This window comes from Microtus ochrogaster, linkage group LG5 (genome assembly GCF_000317375.1).
Source record: "Microtus ochrogaster isolate Prairie Vole_2 linkage group LG5, MicOch1.0, whole genome shotgun sequence".
Classification (NCBI taxonomy): Eukaryota; Metazoa; Chordata; class Mammalia; order Rodentia; family Cricetidae; genus Microtus; species Microtus ochrogaster.
The window spans coordinates 44,211,669-44,223,643 of NC_022031.1; the positions used below are offsets into that span (position 1 = coordinate 44,211,669).

Sequence of the window (11,975 nt, forward strand, 5' to 3'; positions counted from 1 at the left end):
GTTTTTCGAGACAGGGTTTCTCTGTGGCTTTGGAGCCTGTCCTGGAACTAGCTCTGTAGACCAGGCTGGTCTCGAACTCACAGAGATTCACCTGCCTCTGCCTCCCAAGTGCTGGGATTAAAGGCATGCGCCACCATCGCCCGGCTAGTTATAGTATCTTTTAATAAAAGATGTACTGTGTGTATGCATGTGGTCAGTTGTATATACATTTGAGTGCAGTTAACTGACGAGACCAGAAGAGGGTGTTAGAGTCTCCTGGACCTGACGTGGATTGCTGGGAACTGAACCACCCTCTTAACCACTGAGACATCACACTAGCCCTCTGGTTGTAGTATTTTATCAGCCCCGATTATCATCAAGATATTTAACTTTGTCTCCAAAATAAATTAGTTAGGTATAACATGGTTTATTCATTGGGTGGGCAAGTAAGAAATAAATTGTTCTATAGTTTAGTTTTATTTTTCAAGGAAGTTTTTAAGTTTTGCCCCTTTTTTTTTTTTTTGGTTAGTGTAGCAATTAATATGTTTGTGTTTTATTATTAGTTAGGATACCACAATGGGGAGTGAATGGGTGTGATTACTCTTTCCGATTACTATAGAACAAACTGTGTGATACTTCTGTCTCCCTTTGTTCTAATTGCTTATCTAGAGGGTATTGTTAAATCATAGTAATGTGGGGAATACACCATGTGCAGAGGTTATTTTGATGTTAAATTTGGTATTTTAAGTGAATATCAAGTACATTATTTGTGCTATTTGTAAAAAAATTAACCTGAATAGTATATTAAACAGTACTAAGAAATATTTTGGAGTTCTGGGTCTACAAGATTGCTTAGCATTGAAGGTGCTTGCATTTAGACCTGCCAACTAGAGTTCAATTTCTGGATCCCACGTGGTGGCAGGAGAAAACTAGTTCTTGTATCCTTTGACCTTCACGTGCACATACATGCCTGCACACATAGGACACACACATGCACAGAGGAAAAAGGTTTTGATAATGTATTTTAAGATCAGGTTTAAGTTTTAAAAAAATGTTATTATATATAAATTCTAAATAGTTCAGCTGTTTGTGACCCAGAAGTAATCTGTGTTTAAAAAAGGTAAAGGTACATATGGTATGAATTATAATCCTGAGTGTTAACTTATTTAGAAATTCATTTTCACCCATGGGTTTGGTTCTTGTTTAAAGAGTTAGACTTATGACATATTTATTAATTTAATAAACACTTGCTGGGTTTTATTGTAGTTTAGAATCTGTCTGCAGAACTTAAGGTATTGAAAGAATGAAAATGTAGGCGCTAGTTCTTAGTTGAGGTTGGCTCAGAGTCATCGTTTATTTATGTATGTATTTCCCATGCCCATGGAGATTCTTAGTAAGCTTGGAATGGATCCCAGGGAATTGTCTTTCTTAAAAGTTCCACACTTGATTTTGGTGGGCAGTTCTAGATGGAAACTGGGAACCTACGACTTGACTTATCTTCATGGTTTCTGAGAGCAAAGGCTTCAGGTGGTGTGGAAACAGATTCCCATCCACAGCTCTAAAGGATGATGTATGTCCTGAGAATAATTAGTTCTAGTTATAACTCTGGGATTGAGCTGTAATAGTTGTGAATCTAATTTAGAACACATGAATTGGAGTAATAAATTCTAAAAATGTAAACTGTAAATTTATAAATAATGTGTACATTGTATCCTGAGAATAATTGTTTCCATTTTTGGTGCTTTAGATTGAACTGTAATAGTTGTGACTAATTTTAAGTGCATGAATTCAGCATAATAAACTTTAAAGATGTAACTTGTGCATCTGTAAATATTCTGTACATTTTTCATTTTAAGCTTTAGAATTACACTTAATTATTGTGATAAGTGACTCCTGTGTTATATCTTTGTTCCTCATGATTTTACATGTGATGATTTGAAGATAAAAATTTGCTTCCTGTCTCATCTCAATAGATGCTTGGTATTAGATAATAATAGGTATTTTATGATTGCCTTTAAATTATATTGCTTTAATTTTGACACTGCTTAGAAATCTTGTCTATTCTAAATTCTAAAGTCTCCATTTTTTGGTGATGGAAATTGTATAAATTTATATAGCATTCATATATTTGCTCAAGGCATTTGTCTTAACAGAAAGAGATGAGGATAGGTGATGTTTGCATGTTGACTCATTTACTTAACCAACTAACTACATGTGACGCAATAAGCACTGGGTTGCTTTCTGATGTTCTGAGGGCAGTGAGGTGAGCTGGGAGGTCAATGCTTTGGTGCACTAGACAGTTTTAAAACTTAGACTGTCAATGCAAAACTAAAGTGCAGTCCTTCTTCCTCAGATAACCTGATAGTGGAGGAAGCAGTGCAGGAGCTGAACTCCTTCCTTGCGCAAGAGAATGTGAGGCTCCAGGAGCTGACAGACCTCCTTCAGGAGAAGCACCACACCATGTCTCAGGAGGTACTTGACCAGAAAGGAGTGACAGCCATTCTTAGTAGCTCTGACTGACCTCAAGTGAAAATGACGAGAACTTTGAGAGGTCCCTTTATTCTAGAAAGCGTGCTTTGATGTTGAAGAGAGCATGAGGCAATAACAGTCAACTCCGAAATCAGCATCTGAATATTTCTCATGCCTCTCTGTTTAATGGATAGTTAGGGATCATCATCATTGGGAAGAAATGTCATAACACAACAAATATTGTAAATCCCTAAATAATTCACTGCCCTAAATATAAAAAGCTGTGAACAGTGATACTGAGGAATAGCTAGGTGAAAGTTCTGCAGAGAGTGGGGTAAGGGAATTCTTCTACGTTGGATGCCATAGGAACTTGGGGGACGTGAGTTTTTACTCTAGACCAGTTCCATGAATAACACATGTCAGGATTTGGGCATTTATCTCCATAAAAGGCTTATGAGAAAGTAATGAAGGTTTGGATGATTCTTCTCATGCTTCTAATTATTTTGTTAGCTCAAATGATTGTGTGCTGAAATTTGACCTACCTTAGTTTGGCTACTGAACTTTCATGCTAATTAGTCACTTAATAGTTGCTGTTCACATGGTGCCCAACATTTTAAGCACTTTATGGATATTACTACTAATAGTAAATAAAATAGCTCCTGTTTTACTGGTAAGGAAACAAGTGAAAAATTAGTGAACAAAAAGAGATCAGATGATTAGAAAATGTGATTTGCTCATGAATCTCCTTTATCTCAGAGCCCTGTTTTCCTGCATTGTTTCCTAAGTTCTAGTGTTACTTCTTTACTCTGCTGTATTGTAAGAGGCCGCTTGTTTGTTTCCAGGCTGCCCGGCAGTTCAGACCCGAAATAATCACACAGAAACTATGTTATTTAAAACACTGCTTGGCCAGTGACTCTAGAGTATTTCTAGCTCACTCATAATAAATTAACCTATCTTCATTAATCTGTGTATCTCCACGAGGCTGTGGTTTACTGGTGTCTGTCTCCCTGACTCTGCCTTTTTTCTCCTAGCATTCAGTTTAGTTTTCCCCACCTAGCTTTGTTCTGCCCTCCTCTGCTATAGGCTCAAAGCAGTTTCTTTATTAACCACTGGTATTCACAGCGTACAGAGGGGAATCCCAGAACACTGCTGGCTGTCAGAGCACTATTTGGGAAGTTGATAAGACTTGGATGCTCATGACCCATCAAAGTGATTATAGTTTAGCAGCATTTGCAATAATGGGAGTGTCATATTTTAGGGTATTAACTAGGTGCTACCAAGATGGAAACGTCTCCTTTTGAATCACTTCCCAAATCTCAGCAATAGTAAACAGGTACAGCTTTCCTTTGCTCCCTGTGTAGAACCAGCTCTCATTACTGATTCTTGATGCTGCCTATCAGCTGGGCGTGTACCTTAGTTGACAACTAGAAGACCAGGACCTGCAGGTTTCTTACATGGCAGCTGACCTCCTTTGTTGAGTGCTCTAAGAAACAAAGCAGACCATGAATGTTCTCTCTGGCATAGTCTCAGAGTTACATAGTATTATTTTTGCTGACTACTAAAGTCTAGGTTCCAGGGGAAGAGCAAATCCCTCTTACTGGGAGGACTGTAATGGGAACATGAGGCAGTTATTCCTTAACAGCATTGGTCTGGGTAGATGGCTCAGCGGATACAGCACTTTTCATGCGAAATTGAAATCCCCAGAATGTGCATAAAGTTGAATGCAGTAGTTTGGATCCAGAATCCTCATATTTGTCTCCCTAAGGTGAAATGGGAGGTGGAAACTAGAGATGTCTGAAAATGACATATGACAAGAAATCCTGTCTCAAACAAGATGGAAGGCAAGGATTTATATCTGAGGTTGCTCGTCTCCATATAACAAGCTGTGGCACATGTATGCCTGGACATGCACACACATTCACACTCTCATACAACCTGATAGTAAACTACCCAAGTGTCAGCTTAAAAAAAACAAAGAAAAAAACACTAGGAATTTTCATTTTTGTTCTATGAGAATTATCATTGCTGGATGTATATAGAGAGAAAGTTGATAGTAAGACTTGTTACTAGTTTGAATTCATGTTTCCCAAAATATTTGATACTTGATGTTTTCTTTTCTTTTTTTTTTTTTTTTTAAATCTTTAACTTCTGATGACTTCGTGTTCTACCTACGGAAAAGATGCTCTTCATGGGTAGAGATTAGTGAATTTTAACTGGTCTTGTTCTTATGTGAAAGTTCTTAGCAACTGCCTGTTTTTGTGATTGTAGCAATCTTAAGAACTGAATCTATGACTTTATTTTTATACTTGTGTGTTGAATAATTTTTTTCTATAATTGTAGCATTTTCTATAAATGACCTAGGGCTAATTTTGTGGAATTTGGAACTTTTTTGACTTGATCTTTTCTTGTTTTTGAATCCCTGTCTTTGGGATGTAGTTCTGTAAGCTGCAAGGTAAAGTAGAGACAGCTGAGTCACGAGTATCTGTCTTGGAGTCTATGATTGATGACCTGCAGTGGGATATTGACAAAATTCGAAAAAGAGAACAGCGCCTCAACCGACATTTGGCTGAAGTCCTAGAACGGGTCAGTGTTGTTTTATAAAGGCTATTAAAATTATTTACGAATATATTTCTTATTTATATGTATGAATGTGTATGTGAGAGAAAGGGAATATGTGCCATATGGGTGCAGGTGACTGTGGAGGCCAGAAGGCTGTATTGGAGCCTCTGGAGCTGGTGTGACATGGGGTTGAGTCTCCAAGTGTGGGTCTCCCATGTTGGCTCTTCTGTAAGAACAGCTACTGTTTTTAACTGCTTAACTGTTACCTCTCCAGCCTCTGGCTCCCCCCCCCCAATATAATAGTCTTTATTTCTTTGAGACTTTTATACATGTATACAATGTATTTGATGCTACCCATCCTCCATCAAAATCTTCTAGAACTCCTCTCCTATTAGGACCGTTATCTGCTCATGGGTGGGCAACATACCTGGGGCCACAATCCTAAAGAAAAACAGCTTTCCTTCCAGTGGCAGCTGTCGAATGCCAGTAGCTCTTCAGCTAGGGGTAAGGAGAACACTTTCTCCTTCCACGCTAGTATGTTGATTAGTTTGATCTTGTGCAGGCCGTGCGTGTGTGTGTGTGTGTGCGTGTGTGTGTGTGTGTGTGTGTGTGTGTGTGTGTGTGTGTATGTATGTGTGTGCGTGCGCACGTGTGCGCCCTAAACTCTTGATTGTCACTTGTTCTTAGGACTTTGATCAGTTGTATATCTGTAGTAACTATCAACACAAGCATCTTTTCGAGGACTCATCTTTCTCATCCAACTGAAATGTCTCATCTCTCTTTTCTCTGTAGGTGAATTCTAAAGGCTATAAGGTATATGGAGCAGGGAGCAGTCTCTATGGCGGTACAATCACCATCAATGCCCGGAAGGTAAAGTCTGCCCCACCTGAGACATGGTCTTTCATTGGAAATAGGCCTTGTGCCTAGACACTGGGATTGGTTCCAAGCAGCACAGTGGCATTTGCAGGAATGGAAATGGGATGTCTGGGGAGCCCTTTCTCTCCATCCTCACCTGCTGTTTTTCTGATCCTTCCCAGTTTGAGGAAATGAATGCAGAGCTGGAAGAGAACAAAGAGTTGGCTCAGAACCGACACTGTGAGCTAGAGAAGCTTCGTCAAGACTTTGAAGAGGTCACAACACAGAATGAAAAGTTGAAGGTAGGAGTTGTGACTCTGACGAGTGAGAGAAAACAAGCGTTTTGTTCGTCACTATGTGAACCTGCAGGCTTTATGAGGGACAAGGAAACTGGACAATTAAGCCTCTTCCGTGATACAGCTCAACAAATTAGGTGTGGTGAAATGTACCCTAACACAGCAAAGGCCGTTTGTGACCTGTGCACTGTTTACATACCCTATGGAGAGTTGCAAGGGTTAGGATGTCCACTCTTCCCTTTCTTCTCAGTATCATACAACCACAAGAAAGGGGCAAGAATGAGAAAAGGTTGGAGAGGAAGAAGTAAAACTGTCTCAGTCAGCAGGTGTAGTGGCCTTACATACATGGACTGGAGAGGCTCTTGAGAGCTAGAGATGAGTTCAGTAAAGTTGCCGAGTATAAAATCACCACCAGCAGACTATGGAAACGATCTCATAGGAACATTAAAAATAGTATAGATGTACAATGGAATGTTATTCAGCCTTGAAAAAGGAAATTTAGTCATTTGAGTTGGCATTGGTAAACCTAGGGGACATTAAGCTAAGTGAAATAAGGCAAACCCAGATGAACAAATACTGCTTGAAATATATGGGTGCTAGGAAAGTGGATTTCTTAAGAAGCAGAGAATAGAATGGTGGAAAGGGCCTTGGAGAGGTGCTGACTAAATGGTCCAAAGTTTCAGTTGCAGCTTGGGTGAACATATTTACAGTATGGTGACTGGAGTGTGATAATTCTGTATTGTGTACGTAAAATATGCTTGGAAAGCAGATCTTAACTGTTTTCAGTATACAAAGACCTAGCACACTGCATCTGACTAGTTAATGGTATTTATTTCACACAGAGCTTGTATAAAAGAACACCATGCTGTATATCTGACTGTGTATAGTTCTCTCAATTCCTACTAACAAGGGGAGAAATGCGGCTCTTGTTGGTGTGTACACACTTGCTCTTGCTCTTACTGTCTGTACAAGTCTTGTTCTGAAGCAGGCTTAGAGTAGCCAGTAAAGATTCCTAGATTAAATCAAGGTCCTCTGACCTAGAATTTGTGAGAAAATGAGTGTTAGCAGGGTGAGTGTTTCTAGGCAACTGGCAGGAAAATGTTCATGCTGTGGCTATGTACTGGTCACGTGGTTTTTATTGTCAACAATGGGCCATAGATTTGGCTACGCAGTTTCCTGTAGGTGCAGGCTTAGTGATCTGTTGGTGTTCATTCCTGCCTGTTAGCGTTTTTCCTTGCAGAGTCTTAGGGGAAGAAAAAGGTTCTTCTGGAAGTCTTCCTTATCCTCCTTTCTTCCATAGTCTGTCACTTATAGTTTATTTCTAGATTAATAAATAATAAAGAAATTTGAACTGAAAGTGAAGACAAAAAATTTTGGGGAAATTAAAGCAAATGGTTGCTTAGGAAAAGCATGACTGTTTTTACTACCGGTCAGAAATATGTTCTCTGTGATAGTTAATAAGGAACAGCTAGTGGCTGGCGTCTGCAGCTGTCTTTAGAGCAAATGTGCTGGTCAGGTCAGTTTTATGTCACTCTTCCAGCAGCTCTTCAGCTTCTTTGGATTGGGGTTGAAAAAGTGTGAAACACGTATCAAAATCGCCCTAGTTTATGCAGGACCGAGTTTACGCAGAGTGGTAGTATAGATTTCATAACTTTCTGAGTAATGATTTCAAGTGTATGGAGCATTAGTGAGTTTAAGATATTTTTCCCATGTGTGACTTGGGGACATACTTGGCTTCCTCTGACCCTGACTTGCCTTTTCCTTGGGCCTTCCTAAGGTGGAGTTGCGGAGTGCAGTGGAAGAAGTGGTTAAGGAAACCCCAGAGTATCGCTGCATGCAGTCCCAGTTCTCTGTGCTGTACAATGAGAGTCTACAGTTGAAAGCCCACTTGGATGAAGCTCGGACCCTACTTCATGGCACCCGGGGAACTCACCAGCGCCAAGTTGAGCTCATTGAGGTAACAGTGAGCTTTTCTTTGTGGGTATGGGATCCAGCCCTCCACCACTGAGCCAGCCATTCCCTCTCCTGCTGTGTCAATAAATTGTATGGTTTTACTCCCATGTATAGTTACTATCCCATTCATCCAGTGGGTATATAAGACAATCTTGCTCTCATGGATCTTACAGTCCATTGGGAGAATGAGACTCATTAGGTTACAGCATGATTCAGTGGTATTTATCTAAAGATGTATGGAGCAGACAGAGCATCTGATTTGACTGTGAGGTTTTTCTAATGAGGAAGTGGTTGATAAACATGAAAAGTCTGTTGGTAGTTAGAAGTAGAAGTGTGCCCTGTGACCAGCCTTCATGGAACGGTGTCTACAGTTCATACATATAGCGAGAACACGTAGGCTTTGTGCCTTTGTGGCATTTAATACACATTTAGGTAAAGTATTTTGAACATAGAACTTTGATTTTTATATTCACTTTTGTGTCTTTTGTAGTCCCTAAGGTAATGTTTAAAGTAGTTGAAGTTTTTATTTATGTTGGCTAAATAAATTGAATGCTAGTTTCTATTTACTTCCAGACAATTTATGGTTAGTTCTCCAGTTGACTTGTAATCTCAGAGCTAGATACCATTTCCTTTATTCGATGTTCTGCCAGGTTCTAAAGTCATGTTTCTAAATCACATCTGTGCTTCTTAAGTATCGAAGTGGAGATTTTCAGAGTTAGCATTCTTTTCATGGCGGATTTTCTTTTGACTGTTACAGATTGAATTTAGGAGACATATTGAAGTTATATGAATGTTTTATTGGTTGTTTATCTGCAGCGAGATGAGGTTAGTCTGCATAAGAAGCTGAGAACTGAAGTAATTCAGCTGGAGGATACCTTGGCCCAGGTCCGCAAGGAGTATGAAATGCTGAGGATAGAATTTGAGCAAACCCTTGCCGCCAACGAACAAGCAGGTCAAATCACTCTCGCTCTACCCTGTGTTCTGTTGTAAATTCTTTCTTTGAAATAAAACAGGATTTTGGGGAATTGTTAATTCTATCTTAAACTCAGAAGACCTGGAATACCTGGAACCAAATCCTGTAATTCATTTGACCTAAAATCTGGGTGCTTGTTTTAATTCACTCAAGCAATTTGGTTTTCATCTTTGGAGAAAGCATTTCTTTTGGTACCTCTCCTTGCTGTTCACAAGTTCCCGATTTGCTCTGAGCCTTTGAGCCTTTGCTTTCTTCAGGGATCTTCATATTGCTGTGCTGCTTTTCTTTAGGTCCCATAAACCGGGAAATGCGGCACCTGATTAGCAGCCTCCAGAATCACAACCACCAGCTGAAGGGGGAGGTCCTGAGGTACAAGCGGAAGCTGAGAGAGGCACAGTCCGACCTGAACAAGGTATCCTGGAACAGTGGATAAGCATTGTTTGCCATGGTGGTGGAAGGGCATTGTGAGTGGGGGAAGCACTATGCTCCAGAGGGATGTGTGTCTTTCTTGCCTTGTCTCCTAGACGCGTCTGCGCAGTGGCAGTGCCCTCCTGCAGTCTCAGTCTAGTACTGAGGACGCCAAGGATGAACCCACAGAGCTAAAGCAAGATTCTGAGGACCTGTCCACTCATCCGGCATCGAAGGCATCTCAGGAGGATGCCAATGAAGTTAAATCCAAACGGGATGAAGAAGAAAGAGAACGAGAAAGGAGGGAGAAAGAAAGAGAGCGAGAACGAGAAAAGGAAAAGGAGAGAGAACGAGAGAAACAGAAACTGAAAGAGTCAGAAAAAGAAAGAGACTCTGCTAAGGATAAAGAGAAAGGGAAGCATGATGATGGAAGGAAAAAAGAAGCAGAAATTATCAAGCAGCTGAAGATTGAACTCAAGTAAGTGATGTTTATAATGATACAGAGCCTGAACCTAAGAATGAAGTGTTTACTTTAGGGTATGACTCATCCAGTCATTATATAGTATTTTATATGTAGCTTAATGTACAGTTAATGTGGTCTCGACTTTCAATTGGATATATGTAGCCAGATGGTCTACCTGCTACTATACAGTGTTGCTGAGTGGTTAGGTGCCAGTCAGTTCCTGGCTGAGGCATTTACTTCTCATGAGTTCATATTAAGACAACAGATACCACATTAAAATAGCACACTAGAAATACTGAAAATTGACTACTGCTTTTAGGTTTGGGTAATTTGCTGGCATTACTTGTATTTTAAATTATCCTATGTCTCTAATTTATTTGCAGTTGACTGGTTTGGAGGTATGCCAGCTTAAACCAAGAATTCCTTGGCAGTTTCTTTCTACAGAATTCAGGCAGAAGGATAGCTTTAACTCAGTTCAGCATTACCTCTGTCCCGACATAACACGGTGTCCTAGTTCCTCCTACGTAAACAGAATGGCTGCTGGAACTGCCTCTTCTGACTCTGTTTTTTCGTGGTTTACACTTTGAATTGAAGGGTTCATTGTGTTCAAAGTGCTTGATCTCTCATGCAGTTTAGCTTAAGTAAACTCATTTCCCCCTGTAAAAAAATCATTTGAATGATTTGACTAAATCCATCCCAGATCTGTCTGCGCACTCAGTCTCTGAGCGGCACCACTTAGATGTGCCTGTGTCACAAGTGCCAGTTACTCACCTTACACTTGATGTTGCAGGGTTAAACAGAGAAATAATTCATATGTGTGGTTTCTTTTCTGTGCTCTCCGAGTATGTCCCAGAAGTCTGTTGGTAACCTATGAAACTATGTCTTTGCTGTATGATGTAGAGTGGAGGAGTTGTTATAAGATAGTACGTTCTTGCTCTGATGGCCTTTTTTCTCAGTGTTGTTCCTTCTGCCCTCCCACCCATCATAGGAAAGCACAAGAGAGCCAGAAGGAGATGAAGCTGCTGCTAGATATGTATCGCTCTGCCCCCAAGGAGCAGAGAGACAAAGTGCAGCTAATGGCGGCTGAGAAGAAGTCGAAGGCTGAGGTAACCGAGCTTTCTGTCATCTGTCATCCTGGTGACAGTCTTCATTTGTGGGGTTGTCCTTTGTTTTTTCATCTTTAAAGCTAGTGTTAACTTAGCAACTTTGCCCACCTATTCAAAGACTGTCTATGGGTATGGTAGCATCCACCTTTAATCCCAACACTCTGGAGGCAGAAGCAGGTGGCTCTCTGAGTTTGAGGCCAGCCTGCCTGGTCTATAGAGTGAATTCCAGAACAGTCGGGGGTACACAGAGGAACCCCCTCTCAAACAACAACAAAGACTGTCTAAAGTCAGGCTTTTAAAATTCTCTACAAGGTAGTAAAATATGTCAGAATTAGAAGAACATGGAGTAGGCTTTAAAATTTTTTTCATTCCTTAGTTGGTTCTGAGAAATTAATACCAGATTATCTTCGTTATTATTGTAGAAGTCCTCTTTCTGGTTGCATTTAAGAGGAATTTTTTTCCTCTTAAATTCTTTGTTATTATTTTGTGCGTAAGTGTGTTTTCCTTGCCTATATATCTGTGCATCATGTGTGCCTGGTATCAATGGAGACCAGAAGAGGGCACCTAGAACTGGAGTTAGAAGATGGTTGTGAGTTGCCATGTGAGTACCAGGAATTGAACCTGGGTCTTCAGGAAGATCAGCCAGTATTTTTAACCACTCAGCCCTGAGAGCAATGGTTTTTGTTTATTTTTGACTTTTTGAGACATGTAGTCCTGGATATCCTATAACTCTTGACATAGGCCATGCTGGCCTCAAACTCTCAGGGATCCACCTGACTCTTCTTCTTGAGTGCACTGCCATGTCCATCCCAAGAGAAATGTTTTTTTTTCGAGACAGGGTTTCTCTGTGGCTTTGGAGCCTGTCCTGGAACTAGCTCTTGTAGACCAGGCTGGTCTCGAACTCACGGAGATCC

General features: G+C 40.3%; 1 protein-coding gene across 2 annotated transcripts in view; it reads left to right on the plus strand.

Annotated features, from left to right (window-relative positions):
• Positions 1–11,975, plus strand: part of Rnf20 (ring finger protein 20) — a 24,775-nt gene that overhangs the window by 6,903 nt on the left and 5,897 nt on the right. For both annotated transcript variants that reach the window (XM_013351890.2, XM_026786693.1), the window contains exons 7-15: positions 2,333–2,451; positions 4,885–5,031; positions 5,800–5,877; positions 6,045–6,164; positions 7,936–8,115; positions 8,928–9,063; positions 9,375–9,496; positions 9,609–9,970; positions 10,944–11,061. In XM_013351890.2, coding sequence (XP_013207344.1) covers positions 2,333–2,451; positions 4,885–5,031; positions 5,800–5,877; positions 6,045–6,164; positions 7,936–8,115; positions 8,928–9,063; positions 9,375–9,496; positions 9,609–9,970; positions 10,944–11,061 — 1,382 coding nt within the window. The remainder of the gene's footprint in view (positions 1–2,332; positions 2,452–4,884; positions 5,032–5,799; positions 5,878–6,044; positions 6,165–7,935; positions 8,116–8,927; positions 9,064–9,374; positions 9,497–9,608; positions 9,971–10,943; positions 11,062–11,975) is intronic.